Source organism: Pteropus alecto, unplaced genomic scaffold, assembly GCF_000325575.1.
Source record: "Pteropus alecto unplaced genomic scaffold, ASM32557v1 scaffold101, whole genome shotgun sequence".
Classification (NCBI taxonomy): Eukaryota; Metazoa; Chordata; class Mammalia; order Chiroptera; family Pteropodidae; genus Pteropus; species Pteropus alecto.
This window is the reverse complement of record NW_006432945.1, coordinates 2,324,791-2,350,494: the sequence shown is the minus strand read 5'-3', so window position 1 is coordinate 2,350,494 and position 25,704 is coordinate 2,324,791. Positions and strand designations below refer to the sequence as shown.

General features: G+C 44.6%; 1 protein-coding gene across 4 annotated transcripts in view; it reads right to left on the bottom strand.

The window, feature by feature from the left end:
• The window catches only part of HHAT (hedgehog acyltransferase), a 219,908-nt gene that overhangs the window by 41,930 nt on the left and 152,274 nt on the right, over window positions 1-25,704 (bottom strand). For all 4 annotated transcript variants that reach the window (XM_006907692.3, XM_025043956.1, XM_015586121.2 and 1 more), the window contains 2 exons: window positions 18,980-19,181; window positions 2,021-2,165 (listed from right to left, as the gene is read on the bottom strand). In XM_006907692.3, the coding sequence (XP_006907754.1) occupies window positions 2,021-2,165; window positions 18,980-19,181 (347 nt within the window). The remainder of the gene's footprint in view (window positions 1-2,020; window positions 2,166-18,979; window positions 19,182-25,704) is intronic.

The window sequence follows — 25,704 nt, the reverse complement described above, 5'->3', positions numbered from 1 at the left end:
CTCCCTGGCTAACTGCATCCACTTCCATGGCCTCACCTAACACCTCCATGCCCTTGACTCCACATTGCAAGCATTTAGTCCCACCTTCCCCGCCGCTCCAGCTGGTTGCCTCATGGACCCTTTCCTCCTGTGCCACAGCCTACTAATACCTGTGTACTTTCCCACGTCTCCTTGCCTGGCACTTAGGTTGGTCATGTGACTGGTTCTGACCAATGCAATGTGGGCAGAAATGCCACATATCACTTCTCTTGGGGGCATTTGGTCCTGTCTCTAACCCCGCGTCTCTTCCCCTCCATGACGCCAGGACAAGGCAGTGGAGAATCAAAACAGAAACATTCTAAGTCCTGGAGTCACTGCTTAGAAAAAGGCACTGGCCACGAATTGACTTGTGAGAAGAACAAACTTGTTAAGGGGAAAAATTACTGGGAGTTTGGAATTACCTGACAGCAGCGAGTGTTACTGACCCCACACACCTGCTTTCTCAACCTGGCAAGTTCCTACCTTACTGTGCTCAAAACTCCAATTCAAATGCCACCTCTTCTGTGAAGTCCAGCTTCCACAGGAAGGTCGGCCACTCCGTCCCGTGACCTCTAGCAGTTCACTCTCGCATCTGGCACAGCAATGACCCGAATCGATTGACAGATTCCTGTTTGCACGTTTGGGGCCTACGTTTGTGTGTGCTTCTTTTTCCATCCACGTGGCCTCAGTGCCTTCAAGTAGCAAACACCCGATATGTCTGATTTACTGAAGCAAAGATCAGAGCCTTCTCGCTCACGGGACCAGCAAACCCCAAGTCAGCGTTTCCCCGAGCCACGGCGTTCTCGGCATTGTGGTAAGAGGCAAGATAAGTAAGACGCAGTCGCCTGCCTCTAGGAGAGATTTTTATCTTCAGATCCTCCGCACCCCATTATCTCCCATCCTTATTAAAGGAAAGCTTCCACTTAAAAAAGTACATGGTCTTTTCAGGAACAATCAGCTAAGACATTTCTCAGAAAGCAAGACCAAAGAGAGGTCTTGCAGCGATGAGATGAAAGCAGAACAGGGCTGTCTCTCGGCCCCTTCGAGCCCGGCCCGCCCCGCCTGCCAGTCTGGATTTGTGACCTGGCATTCTGGGATCACGCGGCTGTGTTGGGGTTATTTCTGATGTGAAAAGAGCTGCAGCGAAAGCATCACTGGCCTAGGAACCCAGATGTGGAGAGGACAGCCTAGCCGGGCAGAGTCACGTCATCACTGCTTGGCAAAGCTTCCCGAACCGACAGCACAAAACCCTGCCCGTGGTCAGAGAACCTTTGCTTTTAACGCAGAGGGAACTGGCTAGAGTAACGCATACTATCAGTCATTTCCTTTCTTCCTATTCTCTTAAGGATGTGACATAACTCTCAGTTCCAGCCCCAGGGAAACGGTGACCTTAAATAAATGGTGTTCAATTATTAATGCAATGTTTCCACAATAATTCCCACAGATGAGCATTTTGCCTGCTGCAGGTGTGGCTTTGCTGTGAACACAGAGATGAGCCACTTAATGTACATTAAACAGAAGGTCATCTGCTAGTGCTGGCATCCGAGTATTCAGACAAAAACATTCCTAACAAAGAGCCGTGGCAAACGCAGGTGCCACACCCCCAGCTGCAGGAGAGCACAATGGGGCTCCCAGGACATAATCCCGGTAGGCCTTTCAGAATGGTAAATGTTAGACTCTGTGGTGCACTGAAGGCTGGGGTCCACGGACAGTAGGGAAAATTAATAAAAGTGAAAGAATTGGAGAGGTAAGTTAGAACGAATGGGAGAGTTTGGGAGACTTGAGATAGTGTATTTTGATGTTAAGTGTCACATGTCATAGAGAAGAGGTACATCCAAATAGGGGACACTTAAAGTCACAGCTAAATATAGGGAATTGTTCCTGGCTGGTATTTAGAGATCACATACCATGAACAGAACAATGCATGCCCTCTCCAGTCTCATTCAAGTCCCAATGTGGAAAGCGAGAAATTGACTGAAAACAGCACTGCCTGGCACCTTACCTTGTATGAAGATCCTGTTCCAGTAGATCTTCCCGACTTGATTGCCCCCGAGGAACACCAGGTTGGACAAGATCAGCATGGAGGTGGAACAAGACGCTAGGGCGGCGTGGCATCGACGGCGAGCTTGTGGGGAGAGGAACCGGACCTGTGGGGCAAAAGGCAAGAAGGCATCTCATCTCAAGGCTAAAAATGAGACTGAGAGTCATGCGGCCCTCCTCGGCCGCGGCCCAGGATGCCTCCCCGCACAGCCTGAACTGGGTGGTTGTTTAAACAGGTCTCACGACTTCTATTTCTGCAACATGCTAATTCTGGTCCAAGAAAGAAGTGACACACTCTGAGTTGTTACTTCCTGTGACCAAAACGGGCTTCTCTTGGACATGGGTAACATGAGTACGGAAGCGCACATCTCTGCATGCAAATCTACAGGTACGAGAACATTTTACACTGCTTTCTATGATAACAAGCACAGCTCTGTGTAATGAGCTCAAGATCAGGGTGATCTTCTGGGCCAGTTTACTTGACCCTGGGGAGCCATTCCATAACTTTGACCCACTATTAGGCGGAGTCTCATTAACAGGGTGCAGGAGAATCAGTACAAGCCGACTCCATTCCTAGAATCAGAGATCGGGGCACATGTCCCATTGACAGTGAACTTGCAGCCGCATCAGAGAAGGGCGGCTTATTACAGCATCTGAAATGGGCAGGAACTGGAGCGATGCTTTCCAGCGTTGATGATAAAGAATTCTGCTCATTCATCTGTGCTTTTCATTGCACTTTCTCCTTCCCTTTTAATATCTTCTCGAGGATTTCATAAAGTCGCCAAAGCCTTTACTGCTCAGCACTGACTGTTCTCGTCGCCCTCCCGAGCAAGGTCACAGTGCAGTGTCTACAGTATGTGAGCGCCATGACGGTCACAGGGACTGTCCTTTGGGACTAGATATTCAGAATGAGAAGCAGGTACCACGCAACAGCCAGACACAAGGCCCCAGGTTTTCTGACAAATACCTCAGCCTCATCCAAAGACAGAAAAGCGAGGGAGTAAAGGGTCTAGAGACAGTTCTTGAAACCTGCACATCCTGACTTCAGCTGTGCTTTAATTACAACTAAGAATTCTGAATTGCCTGAATTCCTGGCAGGCAAAAAGGACTAAGCCAGAGAGATATTCTCCAGCAGGGGATCCTGCTGTGAATCGTCTGTGGCCATTCTGTAAGCCCTGGTCAGTGCCCTCTGAAAATCCAGAGAAATGAGTTCCTGACCCTCTCCCCTTTCCTCTCCTGCCAGTCCCAGCATCTGTTCTGCATGCTCAGATATAGCTGCTACCACGTATCTGCCCTCCAGCATCACACTGGAGCATGGCTTTACTGCCACCGTGTATGAGAGTGTGGCGTTCTCATGGATAAGCTGAGCAGTAGGCGATGACTGAGTTATCTGCCTGGACGTGACTGTTGTGGAAAGCTCTCCAGTGATGCTGGCATGTTCCTGGTTAGAGGCCACTAAAGAAGATGACCTCTAGTCTCTCCCCTGCTCTAAGAGGCCACAAGCATGTACCGGGGATAATGTCAAACAAATCCAGAATAAGGGACAACTGCACAGTATAAAAACTGATACTGAGGGAGAAATGAGGACAAAGAAGGCTTGTACCTCAATGCTCTCCTCCTCTGAGAATAAGGAGACAGAAATCTACCAGTTTCTGCATTTTAGAGCAGAGGAAGGTCTTTTCTGGGTATGATTGACTCGATTAGCTATAACTGGGGAGGCGGAATGAGAGGAAGCAGAGAGATAGGGAGAGAAATCTAAAATAAATCAAGAAAATATGAATTATGTTAATTGGCATAAATGTGTCCAAATAATTCTCTCCAGGTACAGGGACTATGACAACGCATTTGATTTCTAAGGGACCCAATGAGTCAGACACTCTGCCACTTCTGTTCTAACCCCATCAGTCTCCCCCAACCTTATACGCTGTTTGAGGAATTCAAAGGCCCCAGGTGATCTTTTATTAATGTGAATCCCAGAGAGTGCACATAGCTCGGTTACCTCCAAGTGGTTCTCCTTTTATGGGAAATCATCACAATTATTAAATAATCAACAGAGATACTGAGAGAGGAAAACGCTCTTAGGGTTGCTAAGCAGGGCTGTGGTGCTCGGTTACCTGCTACAGGGCAAGGACGGGCTCTAGAAGGAGGCAGAGCTGAGGGGCACGGGGCAGAGCAAGGGCGGAGGCGAGGGGAGAGAGAGTGCTGGAGGCACAGGGCTCCTCTCAGCACCTGAGGCCCTGATTCCTGCGAATCTTCCCTGTATTCTCCGATTACCCCAGGACCCCTCTCGGCCACCTAAGTCCATAAATTCCTATTTCTGCTAAGGGGGGAAAAAAGTCAAAATAATAGCAAATACAAAGGAGCCGCTGCTCCCAGAGACAGGAGGGAGGGCATCTAAAATCTGAAATGACTGAAGACAATTCAATTTTTAGAAATAGTTAATTTTTTTGTTTTTAAAAAAGCAAGAATGTTAAAGGCACGGGCTGTTGGAATCAATAAGCTAGAAAGACTTAAAGAAGAGATCAAGATGATCATAAGCGATTCTCCATTATCCCCCAGGGTGAGTGGGTGGGAGACAAAATAGATGACAAAGAAAATCCGAAAACCTGATTTTAATTAACAGCTCCACCCTCTGAACTGACAAAATTAGCCTTGCCGATAAGTAGCAAACTTGACAGAGCCCTGCTTCTCTTCATTGTGAGTCAGTGGGAGAGGAGAATTGTGGGCCCCGAGGAAGGAAGAAGAGGGCCTGTGTGGATAGCCCATGGAAGGGTAATAATTAACAGCAAAGGGGATGTTAAGTCTCAGCTGCAACCATCTCTCCTCTTCAGATTCCCCAGAAATACTGCAGAAGGAGATGGCTTCGACATTGGGGATTTCTTTCTCTCATCTTGGAACCATCTGGCTTCAGTCATTGGTTTACAGGAACTCCAGAGGAGATCTCCATACTTAGGGGATCCCAGGAGGAAAAATGCCATGTGGGCGAGGCAGGAAGGATATATTCCCTCGGCCCAGCCAGCAACGTCAAGAAATATGACTTTCTGAATCTCTAGAGCCATAGGGCCAAAGTTCCCACTTTAAACTCTTTGCTTCTCTTATATTCTCTTCTCTGAAGTTCTACAGCAATTGTCGTCATCACTCTTGTGGTCCTTCACATCTAGGATGCTGGCTATCCACGTGCAAAGGACCGAGCCTTATTTGTTAGTCACCATCCTCATGGCGTAGGTGCTTGAAACCTCTCTTGGTAGGAGAACTAGTATTGAGGAATTATAAAATAAATGGGGAAATAGATCAGTGTACAGCAAAGGGTCATCGGGTATGAAAATAAGAATTGGCAACTTGGTTGGATAAGGCAACGATGATAAACAGAATTTGGTTTTCATTAACACGAATATATCAAGATAAAAAGCAGCTCTGGTCTGGTCATGCTCTCTCCCCAGAGGACAAATGAGTCTGTGACAATTCAATCTCCTGGTCGCAAAAAGCTGGAGTAGCACTGCCCCCAGGGGCATTTAGAAACTCACTGGGCATGTTTGGTTGTCCCAAGGACAACACGATGGCCTAGAGATGACTGTGGATTCTGATGGGCAGGGGCCAGGGGTGATAAACGTACTGTAGTGTGCCAGTCCTGCCTGAAATGTCAACAGCGCCCTCTGGAGAGAGGGTGAAATGTTTTCTTCCACATTCATTCTAGAGCTGACTTCCCTCTCGGTCCCTGGGGGCACAGAACACCCCTTCCTCTCTCATTAGGAAGGAAGACAAAACCATTCCCCCTTTTCCCTGGGGCCCAGAAAAAATGCATCTCGGGGTAGGAAAAGGGTTCCTGACAGGCCCTAGTGCTCAGCCCCTCCCACCCCCACCCCTCATCGCCTGGCATCAAATTTGAGAGAGGAGGAATCTCCTGTGCCACCAGCCATGTTCAGGCGAGCTGTACCACCGGGTCCGAGCCCCTCACCCCACACCCCTGAAACCCAGAGGAGAGAGGAAGAACAAGAGATGGAGTAGGTTAGAGACCATCGCTGTCCCCATACAGGGTGACCAGTTCCCCAGCGTGGACTCTGACCTATGTGACAGGTTGGGACAGTTCCTCTCCATGCTAATGTCGCTACAACCCCTTCTTCAGGCCCAAGAGCAGGTACTGGATTTTGGACCTGGATACAGCAAGCCCCTCAGAACATCCGGGAGTACGGGCAGACCTCTGAGTTCCCCGTGTGAGCACACTGTCTCTGAAGGAAGAAACAAGAGGCGGGTGTGGGAATGTTATAACGACAGCTAGCAGTGGCTTTAAACTTCCCTCTGAGACACCGATTCCAGAGGTGAGGCATGTAACCCCAACGAAGCAAACTTTAGAGTTGAATTAAACTTCCGTCAAACTCATTTGAATTTCTTTCTGTGACGGGTACACGGCTCATGTCCACAGCTCATATGTGTTTATTCATATCTCCATGGCAACCCCTCTATCTTTTCCAGTCAACATCCTGTCCCTGGAAATCACAGGACTGGCTGGGGCAAATAAGCTGGGGGGGAGGGGGTGTCTGCGGAATCTGGGTCATAAGTGACACTCAGCAGGGCCCGGGGATGGAAGGCAGATGGTGGGGCCGCTGCCTGCTATGCTCGAGGGCCCCACACTTGTCCACGGAGGGGCTGAGCTGGGAGGAGGGGATGGGCTGAGCATCTGGGGGAGCAGATGGGCCAGAGAAATGGCTGCTGAAGACGGTGACAAAGGCTTGGCAAGTGGGACCTGATGCTGTTTATTTTTAAGTGGGGGAGAAGCTAAAAAAAGAAACTGGGTGGGTTTGAGCAGCTGGACACAGTTCCTACAAATAATCACTGAAGTTTTTCATTTTCTAATAAAAATGCTTTCCAGAGGATAAGAGAGGACGAGCATGAAAATGGCGAGGGGGGACCCTGGAGGGGAGATTACCCCACAGGCCGTGAAGAACAGACCAACGACAACAAAAGAAACAACTCTAGCTCTTGTGAAAGAGAAGGCTGGCCAGAGTGAAACACTCAGGATCACAAAGACTCAAACTCCAAAGTCATTCTGGGGCCCCCGTCCCACCTCTGTACCAACCAGCCAGGCCACTGCTTCCCTTGGTTCCTTTCTCGAGGCACTTCGGTAATTTCCGCTGAGAAGTCTGTGTTTCCCCAGTTACCCATCACCCTCGTGTTCCTACCAGCATCTCCTGAAGGATGGGGAGGCTTATCCTTGATTCTGCCTCACCCAAGACCCCATGTGTGCTCGGTAATTATCCTGTCTCTCTCTTTGTACTAAGTAAGTCACAGAATCACCTGACTTTTTAAATGTCCCGTCCTATCCTGTATCCAAGACAAATAAATATGTAAAGACACTCAGAAAGCAAGGGTTCCTTCCTTCTTGTAATTGTACGAAGCTTCAAAAATATCTGGTCAACGAAGCTAAATTTTCCAAACTCGGGTTGCTACTGAGATCTAAGCAATGCATGCTCCTGAGAGAGAAGCAAGCACCTACAGTGATGGAGGCAGAGCCAGTTTTGCTTAAATGGACAAGTCACCTGCTCCATACTTTAGATGTCCAGCTTAGTTAACAACAGCAGAGGCTGTTGTGTGGACAGGAAGCCATTGTCAACACAGAATATGGAGACAGTGGCTTCCTACAGGCAACGGTGTCAGACAAGGGTGCATTTTATTTCCCTATTTGTTTAATCTGTATGCAGAACATATCAAACGAAAAAACTGAGCTAGACTTAAAGGAGGAGTAAAAACTGATGGAAGAAATATCAATAACTTATGATATACAGATGACACCAACTTACTAACAGAAAGTAGTACTTAAAACAGTTACAATCAAATAGATCAATGCAACAGAATAGAGCCCCAAAATGAATCCAGGTATATTTGGATATTTACTGTCTATTAAAGGTGATCTGTCACACTGGGGAAAGTATGGATCACGGAGTAAAACAATTTTAAAATGTAAAAACCATTCTCAGTTCTAAGCCATACAAAAACAGGCAATAGACCAGACTTGGCCCATGGGCCATAGTTCGCCAACTCCTGCTCTATTCTATTTTTGGTATCTGCCCTAAAGGAACATTTACACACATCCACAAGGAAGCCCGAATAGGCATCTTCCACTACAGCTGCATTTGCAGAAGAAAAAATTAGAAACAACCCAAATTTCCAACAATAGAGGGATGGCTAAGCAAATCATGATATATCTATATCATGTCCAATTATGCAGATCTATACAGACTACTATAGAAACATTTTCAAAACATACGATGAGGCAGAAAGTGCGAATTTTAGAATATTTAGAACATATCTCAAAACCCACACACATCAAGTGGCATGATATGGAAGGCCAGACTCCCATCTGATAACAGTGTTTGCCTCTCGTGGGAGGACAGTGAGAAAGGTGTGTTTGTTTTGGGGGGGATGGATGTCTTATGGGACTTCAGTCTTATCTGTATTTTTTTTAAGAGCATATGGTCAAGAATGACCTCATCAATTAAAAAAATAATAAAATAATAGAAAAAGGAAATCTAGGAATCTTTCCACTAAATGGCCTTAGACCCTAGATACCTCCCCTGAGTATGAAGAGTCAAGGCACATGGGTGGGAAGATGGAAGCCAGATGACTATCACATCCAAGATATGGCTGCTCATGGTACCGGGGTCTCCCTCTCCGGGCAGCACTGAGGTCCCCTGGGACTATTAAATAAACCTAGGATGTGACAGCCATGGCCTCAGCTATATGCTGTTCAAAAATAAAAACAATAGCTTAGGGCGAAGCCTGCTTTTTGAGAAAGCTTGATATTTAAAAATCTATAACTGACAAACCAGGTATAGCATTGCAAAAGAACTCGCCAAATGATAGTACAGAAAATTTGTCTAGTGACATCCAGTTAAACATAGTAGATGAGATATCTCTGCTAGCTTCACAAAACCCATTAAAATATAAGTAGACATCTGAAATTGTAGAAATCCAGATAAGGAATAGAAAAAAGTGAATAGCAGGTGAGCAAAGTTAATCCATTTTTGTAAGATAGAAAGCAGATGAAGGAATTAGCAGAGCTGAGATACCTGAATAGTAGATGCCAGAGAGAAGAAAGTCATTCATACACCAGATCCTCAGAAGGTCCAACCATTAGAAGCACCATATACCACAGCTGGCAACAGTAAACCATATAGGAAAAAAAATAGGGAGGTTGGTTAAAAATCCAAGTAATGAGCATATAGACCCCAGGTTTCCCTTTTTCTCCACCATGATGATAAAGATTTTTTGTGGGTTTTTTTTGTCCATGAACAAACTGCATCAGAGAGACTTTAAACTCAGAGAAAACAGGTACAGTGACATTTCAGAATATCGAAAGTATCTGTATTAAGCTCGTAGAGAAAAAAACAGATTACATACAAAGAATCAAGAATCAAAATGTCATCTCTCAACGGCAATGTCATTTCACTTTAGTTTCAAAGCTAAAAACCAAAAGACAAATAATATTTTCAAAATTTTTAGGAGAAATTACTTTTCAACCTAAAAGTCAGTGCTCCGCTAAGCAATCAAAGGTAAGGGTAGAATAAAGACAGTTTTGAAACTACGAGGTCTCGAAATAAAAAAACAAAAAGAAAGTATCACCATGGTCCTTTTCTGAGGAAGCTACTAAAGGATGTGCTCCACCAAATCAAAGGCAAGAGGGAAAAAAAAACAAGGAGATCTGGTGCCCAAGACACAGGGATTCAGCATAGGAGAGAAGAGAAAGGAAGGGTCAGGACAACAGCGGTGCAGCAGATTGACAGAGAAATGAACCAGATGGGAAAGGAGGATGAGAAGGCTCCAAGAGATGTTCCAGAAAAGAAAAGAGCTTACAGAGGACCAGATACGTCTGACCATGTGGAAAACACTTCTGAGGATTTTTCAATTAGTGGAGAGACTGGAAAGAAGAGGTGACAGTCAACTACTAATCAAACAAAAAAACCACAAGGCAATTCGTAATCTGAGGCGGAGAAAACAGTTCAATAAGAAAGGAAATGCAATTATAGAATATAAACCCGTCTGGCAGTGAGCCAGGTGTAATGTAGTGACAGTAACCCAAACACTGAGTGCTGACTTGACCAAAAGTAGAGCTACTTTTGGGAGAAGAAGTAGAGAGTAGGGCTAACATGCAAAAACCTCATTTAGAATGCAGTGAATATTTATAACTCATAAATAAAGAAATTATAGAACGAACTTTAGAAAGATGGAGGTAAATCTCAGAAACAATTAAGAGAACTGGAAGTTGCTGCTGATGGGGGAGAAGGACACAAGCGGGAAAAATAGAGACGCTTCCTCTGTTTACTCGTCTAAATGAAAGCTCGCGGTAAGATCTGACTTTTGCACGGGGATTTAGAGTACAGCACAGGGAACAGAGTCAATGTGATCGTAACGGTGTGTGTAGCGCCAGATGGGCGCTCGAGGAATCGGGAGGATCCCTTCCTAAATAGTTTTTTTCAAAAAGATTTGACTTCACTTGGACCACTTTTTAAGAAGAGTTATTCCTCAGACAGATCAAGTGGAGCCACAAATGAAACATAAGTTGCCCTTGAACCAAGAGCTGGAATGTCAACTAATCTAACGCCAGGTGTGCACGAGCAGCAAAGACAGATGAAGTGAATGAGTGATCTAGTCTGAAATCAAGGAAGCTTAGAAGAGAAGATGCGTAACTTTATTTGACTTCCTTTCTAACTGGACTAACCATGTGTTCCTCGACAAATTACTTTCCCCAGACTCTAGTTTTCTCACCTGTAAAACTGGAGGTAATAACACCAGCCCTGAAGGGCTGCTGTAATGGTTGAATGTGATAACAAATGTGAAAGGTCTTTTGCAGTGGCCAGGACAGTGTCTTCTTCGGCAAAGGATGGCCGCTACAACAGCCCCACGTGAGTCTGCTCCTGAGGACAACTCTAACCTTCAATTTCTAACATGAATCCAGCATCCATGGCCGACCAGGCAAAGCTTCCTGAGGGTGAGTCCAACATGCTCTTTTCTCTCAAGAACCTTTAACTAGACAACAATATGTATTTACTACTGAAGAGGATGAAAATGTAAGTGAGCAAAAATAATCTCACCAGTAAGGGTTCGTGTCACAAATAATCTCACCAGTAAGGGTTCACCACCATCAACGTTTTAGTGTGCAACCTTCCATACGTTTTTCTGTGTTTGTAGTTTTAAATAAAGTTTTATTTTATCCATTATTCTTTACTCTTCATTTCTGTCTTTCCTCACAGTGAAATTATTTCAACATCATCACTTTGAATAGCTGCAGAGTCAACTTACAGATGTCCTGCACCTTTGATAGCATAGGTCTGCCTGTCGCCCCTCAGGGGGTAGACAGTGGCCGTTTCAACATTTACTCCAGCCTATGGGGTGGACTCTAGGGGTTGATACCAGAGAAAAAAGCAAGAGCCACTTTGAACTATGTGTTTCGATACACGTTGGTAATCACAAGTGCAGCGATACCAACCCAGCTAGCCTCAAACAAGGCCAGCAGCTGCTCGACATGCTTTTTTAAGCAGCATTTATTTCTAGGCCTTGGAAGGAATGTGAGATATTTTGGAAGTCCTGCACATCTCTGACCTCTCAGAGCTTTATTGAAAAAAAACAGAATATTCACATATACATATACATATACATACACACACATATGTGCATTCACACACACACATACATACACTACATATATGTATATGCTACACACAGTCACAGCATACATACATAATACATAAATACACCCTGTAAATATGTAGTAGTGTAAAAATATTTTGTACTAAATATGTGTACATTACTTTGGGAAGAAGGGGCTACCTCACCCTTCCAATGATAATAGAAACACTGGACGCTCAAACTCTGCTCCCTCCAATGGGTAATTCAGTGTGTGGGGGAGGAAAAGAGACCCAGGTTTGGAAACACACATTCAAAGCTTCAACACGTACATAGTAAGATTTTACTTTTTCCTAAGTTCATCTATGGAAAACCGCTTGGCACTGGACTATGATTAGAGTAACCACCACTTACCTGTGCTAAAGATGCAGACATCAGGGACTTTCAAGTAAATAATCTAATCCCAAAAGCCACCTAGAAAAGCCAGTTTCAGACATTTACATTCAAGCCACGGCTCTCATCTTTGGCTTAGTATTTTTCTCACTTTAGTATTCCCCAAGGTGAGAGTTTGTGCTGTGTACTTCGCAGGGACAGTGGACAAGCAGCAAATGATTAGAGAGTGACCCCAGCCTTGCTCAAGCCTAATATGGGAGAGACTGGAAAGGCAGCAGAAGTCCAAGGGCTGGCCAGACCCACAGGCTGGTCAGTCCATGCAAAACTGAAAACTGACGCTATTTCAAAGTGTTCCCTCTGTCAGACAGTAGACTTGGTAACGGAAAGTTAAAAAGACCATTGAAAATACTTTTGCTGTCCTAAACACATTTGAATGAAAAGGTGGAATTATTTGCAGAATTCTACCTCTCAGACCAGAGGGGTTAAGGCTTGGGTTCAGATCCCCACAGAGAAGAAAATGTATAACCAGGGAATTGCACAGTGCGTTTGCTGCATCGTTAATGATGCTTCAGAGTGGGAGACGACAGAGGGGGGTGCCCACCGGTCGTCATCCACCACGGAACACACCGTTCGTCACCGCATGCATGGCCTTCCTCAGACCGAGAGGCCCCGGGGAGTGCTAACAAGCTGGCACAACCAGCTAATTTGACATGTGGGATTAATACGTTAATTTAACTTAATTTAACGCTCTCCTGTTTGGTTAAGTGGTTTGCATTTCTATGTTTCTAAATTTGGCCTTCAAATCCCTTTATCTGGCCTCTCTCCTCTCCCTCCCTCCATTCTCCAGAATGAGAGCCCCTCGTTTGCCACGTCGGCCTCCTCGCCGGAACACGGCGTTTCGGTTCCCGACTTCGGGCTGTGTGTGTGCTCTTCTCCTGGCCCGAAATGCCCATCTTTTTCTCTCTACGAACACACCCAAACCCTACTCTTAATCCTTCAGAGTCCAAGTCCAGCCCCATTCCTAAAGCCTGGCTCACACTGACCGCCACCCCTCATGAACGTCAGCTGCCCCCATGACTCATTCTGGTCCCTGCACTCGATACCTTATGTTGGTCCTCAATGGGCCTGCACACATCTTGTCTCTCCAACTAGATCATAAACTCTGGGGGAACAGGGAAGATGACTCGCAGCTCTACCTCCCACTCTTAGCAGCCTGACACGGGGACACGACTCTTTACCTCGCCTCATGTGACCCCTTGATAGCATCAACACCATTGACCACTTCCACCCTTTTTCCTGGTTTCTGTGGAATCACCCTCTAAATCTTCCTCCCACTCCTTGGCCCTCCTCCTCTATTCAACTTGGAAGTGCTGGTCTCGTCCTGGGTCGCCCCTTTTCCTTCTTCTGCATACGCTCTCTCTCCGGAAAGTCTCAAACATTCCCAGGGTTCCAAATATCATCTACCTGATCCCAAATGCCTCCCTCTCACCTGAACCTTTCTTCTGGGCGATGCCTGGGAAGGATAAGCCAGCCAGTTTTTTTGATGTTTATGAAGACGAGCCCATTTTTCACATAGATCATTTAGCTCTTCACAGAGGAAAGCTCTCATTCATGGTTTTATTGCCTCTTTAATCCAAAGCAGCCACTGAAAAGGTGACCACCTGATAAGAGGCCAGGTGAAACACCTTGATTCACGCAGGAAATGGATTAATCATAGACTCTACAGTTATACACTGGCAGACCAGTACACTATCTGCATTTGTAGCAGTGAAAGAAGATGCAAAAAAATAATTAGAAGGAAGGAGTCACGTCTTTCACTCAGAGCTCTGCAGCGCTCTGCAAGTTGCCTCCCCCGTAGAGCACTGGAAAAAGGTTTTCATAAATGAACAAATTAAGAAACGAAGGACACGGTCGACTGCCTCAGTGGGCTCAGTCTAGGAAGGGCTGCGTTCTGGAGAAAATGGCTTATCTACTGTGAGACGTGACCTCTGTTTGTTGACATGAATCCAAGCCGCGGAGGAATAGATGGCGAGTTGTTGTCAAACAGATCAACTCTTCTCAGACCAGTTTGCTTTGCGTTCCTTCAGCAGGTTCGTGGGGGCGGTGATCACTGACCTCCAGTGCAAGGGTTTTCTAATCAGGCCAGCCGACATGGACATCTTGCCAGTCAGGATTCCATAGAACTAAGTAACGTCGGTTGGCTCATGTGGATGGTTTTACAGTCAATTACCCTTTTAAGTTGACCGATCCCTCAAACTCTTGAAATTTCTAGACCTACATCTTAAAAATCAAACTGATCAATACAGCTGATAAACTAAATGGACATCACCACAGAGCCATGTTTTGGGGTTCTTTCTGACACACGACAGCATCAGATCCCTCTCAGAATCATTAGATTGACCTTCCGTGATTTTCACTGGAGGCACGTTTCCTCAATTAAGTCTATAAATAGAGATTTTACTGCTTCACAGAGGATATAAATCAGCTTAGCAGGACACTCTTGGGGCAAAGAAGAGGGGACGAGGGCAGGGGGAGGAAGACATATTTAAATTATTCAATGAAACAGGCTGGGGGTGGGTGAATAGCTTGAGACATAGATTCTCCTTCGTGTAGGAATAACTGACAAGCAGTCTTCAAGGGTCTTTCTTCAAAGAAGAGATCAGATTGAGAATTGGCAAGAAGTAGTGTCACTCTACTGACGCTTCAAAAGGTTTCCACTTATTAAACGATTTCAATGCTAAACACAAATCCTAGCTCCCCGGGAGAGCACTTATATAGAGAAAAAGCGTGCTGCTTCAGCAGTAACTCCTCTTTGTCCACCCAGCTCGGTGCTTTGTGAAAATGCCTTTTGTCCGCTTCCTACAGCTCTGTGCCTCAGTGAGTGACAACGAATAGTCCCCTCTCTTACAAAGCAGCAGGGTACCAGGAAGGCAGAGCCCTCTCCGCCCCTTTCTTTCCCATACATGTTTTGTGCTCTGAGCATTAAAATAGCATTTTTCCATAACCAGACCAATTAGTATCTACTCTGCTCCAAAGCAGAATAATCTCCCTGTATAATGCTTAACAAGCCCCATCTTAGTAAACTGTTCCAGTATTCAATCTCTATTCTTCATGCTGCTGCATAAGTCTATTTCCTCGTATACTTCCCTCAGTGAAGTCAGAAAATATCATTCATTCATTCACTCATTCAACAAATATTTACTGTGTGCTTACTTTGTGCCAGGCGTTGTGGCAAGTCTCAAGGGTACAGATCTCTGACCTCGTGAGATTTATGGTTCGGTAAGGGAGCTAAGGATTGAACAAGTTATTGCATAAAAACATTTCATTGCAACTGTGATAAGTACAGCAGAAGAGACCATATACAAGGTGCCCAATATGAGTTACTGAACGGGACCTGACTGACTTAATAGGGTCAGTGAAGGATACTTAAATGAGGTATCATTCAAGCTGAAATCTGAGGGATGAATATGGGTGGAGGGAAAGGCATCCTAGGAGATGGAAGAGCCTGTGCGTAGGAGCTGAGGCTGGAGGGGCCAGGCATGAAAATGAACAGAAGGAAGAACAGAATATGAGGGGGAAGGGGCATAGAGGATGGGAGAGGATGTCGCTATGGATCTTAAAAACGACAACATGGTTAGATTTTTATTGAGAAGCATCACTCAGCACCATGAGGATAATGAACTGAAGAAGGCAAACGTGGAAGCAGGGAGTCAAGTCAGAAGCTATTTGGTAGGCCTGGCAAGAAATGAGAACAGTTGGATTAGAGTGACTTGGCAGAAATGGAAACAAGTAAAAACAAATTAAGATCGACTTAGGAGGTAGAATGTATGGTACACACAGCAAGAACTGAGACAGAGGGTCATACAAGGGATACCGCGATGGTTTTGGCCTTGAGCAACTGGATGGATGACGGTGCCCTCTGCAGAAACAAAGAATGTTTGAGGGAAAGGAGCTGGTTGCGATTATTGAGCGATAAGAGTACACGAGTTCATTATTACACGTGCTAATTCTGAGGTATCTGCAGCATATCTGAGTGGACAGATTCAGTAGCTAGGTGGACATTCACACCATTAATGAAGATCATTCTAAATAAGTGTTTGAACAAAGTCGAACACTCTACATTCTTTTAATTTTTTTTGCTAGAAAAGCAGTATATTCTAGAACAGCACTGCTCGAAATGGAAGTTGCTAGCCACATGGGGGCTACTTAGATTCAAATTGATTAACAAAATGAATTTTAAAACTAGTTTCTCAGTTGCTCGGCATGGCCAGTGATGACTACATTGGACAGTGCAATGGACATTTCCATCACAGCCGAAAGTTTGAGTGAACAGCCCTGCCTGGGACATCAGAGGGCTTCCTACTTACAACACTCAGCTCTGACTAGTCTCATCCTATCAACACCAAGAAATAGAATCCTACTATACTTTGTCAAAGACAAAGCTTTGAGGTTGAAGATGAAGAAGACATGGCAAATAACCCTTGCTATTCAGATATCTTTAATCTATCTTTTAAAAACAGATGAGGGATGAATGCCATGGAGAGAGCGTACGAGGGCCACAGGGCGTGAACTCACACCGTAAAAATGCTATCAGATCAACTGGGGAGACCGAGGTCAGATGGAAGTGGGTGCCAAGGAGGCACTAAGTCTTTAATGGGTTTTGACAAAAGAATGGGAAATAGGTTCATGAAACGAGAGGGGAAGGGTAATTCGAGCGAGGAAACAGTTTATTCAAAAGGTTATGTACCTTTGCAATGCCGGCCATGTTTTTCTGAAGGAAAACAGAATCTGTGCTGAACTGTATAAGAAACAGAAAAATGGATGGAGAGTCCTGGGGTGGACAAGTGGAAGATCTTAAGAATCGACCCAATTTGGAAGCACTCATTGTGCACCGACTTAACACCGCGGCTAATCCAGACACGGAGCTAACCGTTAGGGATATAAATAGCAACAGGATCCTAACCCTGTACTCCAGGAGCTCCTAGTCTAAACAGCCACAACCAAGTGCAGGTCGTCGCCATGAAAGACAGGCGATAAACACGAGTGTTGGAAAACATGTTCTTGCTCGATAAATGTGTAAACTAAACATCACATTTGCGATATATAAGACATCTCTCTCACTCCCCCAAAAATGCATATTCACAAGGTACTATGCTCCTCAGTGTTTCGATCATGGATAGCAACTTAAATGCAGTAAGCGCATGAGGGGTCTGGACAGGGCTGCGATGGCACAGAGCAGACATCCAAGGGCTTCATCCTGCGAGTAGGTGTCTTCACTGTCTTCGCTGATTTTTAACCAAGAATAACAAGCCATAGGCTATGAAGCACAGTTTGGGTTACCTTGTTAACATTTTACGTTTTTAAAATTTATGAATAATAGAAGCTATGGCTCAAAGTCTACAGAGCACCGCTTAACATTCAGTTCAAGGTTAACATTAGACCTTTCGTGAAGGAACATGACAATGTGTTACAGGGCTTCGTCCTGGGCTAAAAGGAATTCTCTGGCTTTCACAGGTAATGACTGGATTTCAGGCTTTGGGGAAGACTGCTCAGACTTCAGGATGAAGATGGGAACCTTTATGACACTACCTTTTACGGTTTTTCTTTGTGTTGCATAGCCGTGGCTTTCGCTGAAATTCCATCTTCTATTAGAATTCACTGACATTTCGTTTCTGCTGATTTCTGGGTACTACTACTGAATATTTAAACACGCATGAGCATATTTAAATTCTTTCACATGTGTTGTTTTGCTATGTACTTTGTATCAGTTTTTACTGAAATCACTGTCAATTTGTACTATAGCTAGCTTTACAGAAAAACACTCAAACGTATTCTATTTTAGTAGCGTTGGTTTAAAAAAAATATTTGCTTTAGCTGCATATACTGGGGAAATTTATCCACATTAATCATTTTTCAGTGAATTTCTTGTGTTTTATTGCCTGCCGCGAACACTGATGCCATCATATTTGTTTTTAGCACTTTTTTTCCAGAGCTATCAGAATATTGCTTCATACTCACAACTGATGATTTCCTACAAGATTCTAGTAAATCATATACCACATTGACATGATAAAACATTTACTGGTAGTTTAAAATCACTTAAAATGTGTTAAGAAAAATGCTTAATTAATTTTCCAAATCATTATCCTGTAGAGCTGGACTACATCTTAAACCCTTAGGCGTTTTATATGCTATTATAACAGTACCTATCAAATTAGCAGAGATTAAAATACTGCAGCTACTCAGTATTGGGAAGTGTTGGTAGAGATGTAAATGGACACTCTGTCTACAGGGAATTTAAGAAAAAAGTTAAGCAGTATGCATGGCAAAGCTTAAAAGTGAGAAAAACGTTTAACTTAGCAATTTTACATGTAAGAATTCATCCTAGTTATGATATACATCTCAATGCAACTGATAAATGCAAAAAATCAGAATAACGATTATTAATAATAGGAGACTAATTAAATAACTTATGGCACGTGTATGCAGCCATTAACGAGGGTTGTTAGAAATAGATTTGGTGACATAGAAAGGTGGTCCTGATACAACCACATCTCTAGAATAACAGCATTTGTTTTACATGTTACGTGCGTGGGGAGGTATATAAAAAAATATTTGGAAGAACGGGTATTAACGGTGGTTTCTGCTGAGGCATTATTCTCTTCTTTTATTCCTTTCTGAATGTTCTAATTTTTATGTAATAAATATGTATTGTTTGTATAGTTAAAACATTTATTAAAAAAAGAAAAAAGCTATGGAAGTCTATTTTTTTAATTGCCCTACCTCCAGGCACGGGGGCTTTGTACCAACCTAGCAAGAAGGGCCCATGATACACTGAATATGATGACCACCTTCCTTCCCAAACCTAGTCCACTTCGCTCGACTGCCCGCTACCACACACCCTGCTCACCAAGAAGTCCTGGACCCACGGGGTCTCCACAAGCCTCCGGACTCCATTCTCCACGGTGACTCCCAGCCAGTTGAGTGCTGCCCAGGACCAGAGGTAGTCGTACCCACCATGCCAGTAGCTCACAAATGCAAAAGTCATTGCAGTGGAAAACAATGTCCCCAGAAGGCCATGCTGGGACCCGCCCACTGGAATGTACACATACCTAGAGAAAGAAGAGGCTGTTAGGAGCCATGCAGAGGGCTGTTCCTGCCATAAAACCTCTCCCCAGACTTGACTTTCCTGTCACACGTTGACAGATCCTTCCCTACTTCCAGGAGGCCACAGAGCACTCCGTGAATTCTCTCCAGCACGCAAGGAATTGGCAAAAACATGAGCCTCAGCTCTGCAGGACTTTAGGTTAAATGAACACACAAACTAAGGAGCTCTCATTACCAGAGCAAACAGCAGTTACAAAAGGCAGGGTGAAGAGTAATGGATTTAGAGTTTTCTAAAAGGGATGCACCCAACCCTAGAAACCCAATCACAGAACGGCAATTAAGCCTCTGGCTACATGGGGACACCACCATTCGAGGCAGGTTCGTATTTTACAGCTCAGACTATTAAGTTTATTATAAACCCAGTATTTAAACACAACTGCCGAAATGGCAGGAGCTGGGTGCAGAAGCGGGGTGCCAAGGCTGGTTCCTCCAGCTTTCCAGGCAGGTTGCCCGGAAGCAGTAGTGAGTTCACAAGTGACAAGAAAAGCTCTGTGCTCACAGGGCAGCCAAACTGTCACCCAAAATTGCACGGCCGCCCTCCGGGTCTTCTCTACTGCTGAGACAGCTGTCTGACGACATATAAGCAGGACCACCTTCTTTGATCAGTATTTTTCTGCTGGAGCTGGACAAAACTCACACCTTGGGTTGGTAGCATTTGGGGAGCTCGCTACCCACCCTTTACAATTTGTCATGTTTATGTATTATTTTAATTTCTGTGGGAAATTTTACTTTGAAAATCATTTTCAAATAGAACAATTTTATAAGCCAAAAAAAATTTTAAAAAAGCACTCCTCAATCAATATTTCAAAAAAACTATACGATTGTAATTATTTTTAAATGTCCGCCTTCGCTCTCAAAAAAGGCTCCAGTTTACACAATAAATTACATGATGGGCTTAGATGGCCTCATCTTATGAGTGAGAAAACTGAGGCTGTGATGTCACCTTGACCGAGGCACACAGCCGGGAAGGGGAAGAGCCCATTTGCTTCTTCTATGGTACCAAAGTTATTGTTCTCTGTTACACTTCTGGATTTATTTTGAAAACCCTCCATCTGACCCCGATCTGAAACAAACCAGAAAGCATGGGAGAATGTGGCCATTTTAGAAATAAGGCAAGCAAATATTTTCTCTTCTACAGAAAAAAACAAGACCATCTTGATAATCGAATTAGCAAATCTGTATCAAGCACGCACTACAGGAAAAGGGGTCTTCCAGCTGCTGTGGGCTTTTATTTAGACCTCCAGGGCAGTCCGGGTATTATGGGAAACACAGAGCCATAAGACAGTGTTCCTGGCCAAATGGACAGGTAGAGCTGATTGTGAAACAGTAGCAAACAAGAATCATCATTAAGCTACATGATACGGTACAAAGTAGACACAGACACAGAGGGCTTAAGAGCGTGGAAGAAAAGGGCGGAGGAGGGTGTGAGGGGAAGCAAGTGGTGTGGAAAAGGCTTAACAGCAAAGGTCCCCACCTTGCAAGGCCTAAAGGATGAGTTTTGCTGGGCAAAAGAGAGAAGTGAGGGTGTTGCACCACAGTCTCCAAAGGGCTGGGCGATGAGCCAGAAAATCCTGACAGCCCCAGGCACAGTGGCTTTATTTGGTGTTCTGCTGCCCCCTACAGGCTGCTTGGTTATTGGTGTAGAATACTCAGCAGAGGCCAGAAAGGGCCACCATTCTCTGCGCGGAGGTAACCGCTTCCCCATCACCGCACTCCGAGAGGCTGCATGTACACAAGCGGTGTTGTGTGCAAGAGGGCTGCATGTAAAAACAAATGCGGGGAGGGGTTGGTCAGACCAATGTCTAAGTATGAGGAATGACTGCTGTTTACAGCAACTTTGCAGATAATTTTTTCATAAACCAAGTTATTACTAATATACTCTTCTCACCTAACATAACTTTCATGGGGAGATTTTTTTACTCTATCTTACAACAGTAAAGTGGACTCCGCTATCTATATGAAAACCCAGCATAGAATATAAACCTCTCATCATCCACATCAGGGGTCCTTAATATTGGATCCAACTCCAAAAAGGACGTGTTTTCAAGCTTGTGATGAGGAAGCGTCAAGCCCCGTCATTATGTGCTTAGCTATTTTAGGGATCCCGTGGCACTATGGCTTTGTTACTTTACCTTCAAAATGACATCCAACAAAAATTCCTTTTATCGTACAAATTGGTATATGGCAGGTTTCCAAGGACATAAAGCTACTCGTTTCAAACCAGAAGAAGGTACGGTTTCCGGACTGAAAGATAAAAATCCCTTCTTCACTCTTAATTTCTAGAAGGTAGTAGGAATGACAAGGAGAGTGAATGGGCTATTTCCTTTATACAGTCTTGGGTCAGTTTCATGATCACTGAAAACAGAAATACGTCTCTCCGTGAGAAAAGCAGTCGCCTGAGCCCGCTTACTGAGATCCACGGCATGGTGAAACTGATTTCCCAGTGGAAGACAGCACCACCTTCTCAGCAAAGCAAAAATAAAGGATTTCTTCTTATCAGTGGCCGTGTGAGCCTGAGTCTCTCCAAGGCCTGCCACTGCCAGGCTGGCGTCGCGTGTTCCCTGCCTGCAGAGGATGCTGCCTGAGAAGGCTGGCACCATCTGCGGCCACCTTCTTACTTTAAAGCCATCTCACAGCATCAATGGAACACAGCAAATCCCCAACTCAGGAGAGTAATCTATATAAAACGTAGAGCCAGATGCTTTCTATATACCATTTCTAATCATTAAACAAACTTGCAAGGAACAAATGACTGGGCCTATTACACACAGAAGAGGTGTAAGCTGGCCCTAGAATGTCCTGGTCTCAGAACTCCCAGGCCTGTGTGCTATGACCCCGTTTCTCATAATGGGACCATTTCTTGGTGATATGTTCCTCTTATTTAACCAAATCTTCAAAGCAGTCTCCACAGAAACAGCGACTAATATTTTATTAACTGACGAAACGTCCGTTGTAGGAGAGGAATCTCGCTTGGAAGAAAGATGCTTATTAGTCATAAAAAAAAAAAAAAAGTCTGGGCCAAGGAGCTCAGTGTCAGAGGCCAGAGGTACAAGTTCAATTTTTAAACGAACTCGTTTCTTTCTGTCCCACAAGCAGACATTACACCTGCATCTGGACCAAGCTGGCATCCTGCAGATGTCTATGTAAGAAGTGGGACGTTAGAAGTTGATAGCTGGGGGTTGTATGAGTGAAGGGAGAAGAAAGTACCCATTTGACTAATATTCACTATGAAAAACAACTCAGGAACATGCCCAGGAGCTGAGGACAGGGGCGGTGAGAATCCTCATGGTATAAATACACTGATCTTAAACACTCCCTTTTTCCAGGACTTACGCAACAGCTGCCTGGTCTGCCACATTATCTCCAAAGTCTTTGCTGAGGACTAATCCCAGATCCCTCAAGATAAGAGCATGACGCAGCTAAGACACTTGCTTTTTACTGTCCAAGGAGGAGGGCGTGTGGGTTCCCAGTCTTCAAGAATCCACTGCCTGGCAGGGAATAGCTGGTATCCTGTTCCGGCTCTGCTTTATCTTTCTTCCCACTAGTTCTCTTAACAAATCCTCAACAAATGCCTTTGGTTGTACTATTTTCATACTTCTCCATCCTCTCTGATTGTCCAACTCTTATTCAGTCTACAGAATCCAGTTGATTTTCTACCTCCTCCAGGAAGTCTCTCAGGAATATTCTAACTGTCTGTTTAAACCAGACAACCTAATATTTGTATCACTGATTGAACAAGTTATTCATCAAAATATGTCTTTTTTTATTATGGTTTTCATTCTAACTGAGCTGTAAAATTTCTTCAGGTAGTAGTGTGGGTGTGTGTATGCGCACGCAGGTGCGTGTACATACATGTGTGTGTACATATATATGGGGGCTATCATATAATTACTAGTCAACAGTATTTATATATCTAATAATACAATTTTCACTTACTTTTCATTGTCTCCAACAGTTTTTAAACTTATGATAAATTGTCACCACTGTCACAAACCCATTATGAGCAATTAGGAACCAAGAGATGATAAGTTTCTGCCCCAGTTATTGGGAGAGACTCGGAAGACACCCATTCCCAAAGAATACAGACATGAAGGACCCTGAATGTCTGTCCACGCTTTATAAGCTTACTTACCCTAGTAAAGTCAAAAGCATTTGGCCCCAAACCTCTAGAACTACCCCAACCTCAAGAGATTTTAAGAGATGAAAATGACTACCCTTTTAAAGACGAGAGCCTTTAACTGTTGGGAAGGGCAAGACTTCTGGCTGCATTACATTGGTGGTAAGGGGACCTCACCTTTGAGATGAATTGCTTAGAGTTCTTTGCAGGGCTAAACGTAATGTCCTAAACCCAGTTCTCATAGACAGTGGCTCCTCTGGCCCAACCCTGGTTCTGGCTTTGGCCTTGGCCCACATTTTACTCACCAGTCAAATCCTCCTCCCCTAGGTGGTGGACAAAGGCCTGGTGTTTAGTTTCCACAAAGGAAGCTATAGATCTACTTAGGAAAAGTTTTCAAAGTAAGATGCATACAGAAAAGAATATAATTTTCTTTAATATCTTTTAATAAGTAAAAATCAGCAATTGCTTAACGGGCAACTGTGGACTTTATTATCTCCAGGAAGAGAGGTCCACTTTCAAAGCAGAGGGCACATCCTGAGCTGGGCTAACTCTCAACTCTTAACAAAAGATGCTGGCTATAAGTTTCATATGCGACTCTGAAAAGTTACCTATTAAAAATACTATGCCCTGCGTGACAACAGAACATTGTGTAACTTATAAAACAGAGATTAAATTCAGGCTATATTTCTCTACGTTTCAAGTTCTATGTTCATGCAATTAAATGCCGACATTGAAAAAAATTAATCTTTTCATTCTACAAAGCCAGTAGCTCAGTGGGTTGAAGTACTGTACCGATGAACTCAAGCCTATAACTTCCATCCTCGAGAAAGATCCAGCTCTACCTTCATAGACCAAAACCCAAACTTGAGTTCCCCAAAAGCTCTATCCACCTCACTGCAGGAGATGCCGAGAGGGTACGAATGGCTCAGCCCAGCCGTCCTCATCTCTAGAACTGCCTAAGCAGCGGCAGCGGCCAACGAAGCACAGAGCAAGAAGCAAGGCAGCGCCTGGGAGCTGGAGACGTGACCTTGGTCTTGCTCTGCCACTTACCAATCTCCGTAACCTTGAGCTTGTCAATTAAGCCTGCTCAGTTTAAATGCCTACGACGAGTTTATTCTGGGAGCGCTAGAAGTTTCTTGGGTATGACTTGTTGTGCAGATGAGACAACATATGTGTAAGGAGCTTGGAGATTTTAACACCCATATAAATGGAAGGATGCATACGTACGAAAAGTGGGCCAGCAGCGGCCAGCTTGCATTCAGGAAAAAACAAGATGCCATTGTCCTAATAATTAGCATTCCTATGTCTTTCATAAGCATTTGAAGGCACCCAGACCTCTGGCTTGCTTGCTTAGGGATGTTCTTTATTTAAAACCATTAGCCTTAACTATGCCACCATCAGAACCAGGTCATTTAGTGCAAAGAGATCAACAACCACTCAAGCCTGTTGATTATGCTTAACCCAGATGACAGCCAGCTGTTCTCCAAACAGCTGCTATTGGCTACAAGGGGCCTGTAGAGGGCGCGTGGGCAGGTCAGGGCAAACCAGGCCCTGCCACAACGGGGCTGTCACCAACATTTCACCTTCAAATCGCAGTAGTCATTCCACTCAGATGTCCCCTTATCAAAGTAGGAAAGTCACCTAAACAAGTCCTTTCCTTGTAATGGGTGATTGCTGTGTGGGCGGGGCCCAAAGAAAGTGCTCATATACGTTCACTCATTCGCTCAGTTTAAAGCTGCCTAATAATGCTCCAGAAGGTCGGCGCCTTGATGATACATGAATCTTTGCCGTATTACAATCTTCACACTACAAACTGGAAAAAATAAAAAAAACAAAGAAACAAAACCAACCCAAGAGACACTGCTTTAAGATGTCATACTTCAAAACCAGCTTCGCAAAGGGGGACGGGAAGGTCCAGGGGGAGGTGACACCAGAAGGGAGCACTCACTATCCCCTCCATGGGGTTGCTAACCCGCTTCTGGGGAGCGCGCTGAAACCTCGCAATCCCCGGGGCTTTGGGCCCACGTCTATTTGGGGTTATAAATAAACACCATATAAAACAGATTCTTTGGAGGTATGAGCAAAAGAGATAGAGCAGGAGTTTATACTCTTTAGTGCTGTGGAGCCGAGTCTAATCGCTAATAAAAAGATCCTCGAAGCCTCGGTTTAATAACCACCGCGATTTCCTGGCTGCCTGCCTGTCTTCCCACCTGCCTCCCAGGAGGAGGGTAACAGCATTTACGAGCTGCCCTGGGCCCGCGGGAAACAGGGAGTGCGTGAAAAGCCAGACGTGAAGGGCAAACCCGGACATACGTATGATGTAGGTATGTGTGACCCTGTCTCACTGTCAG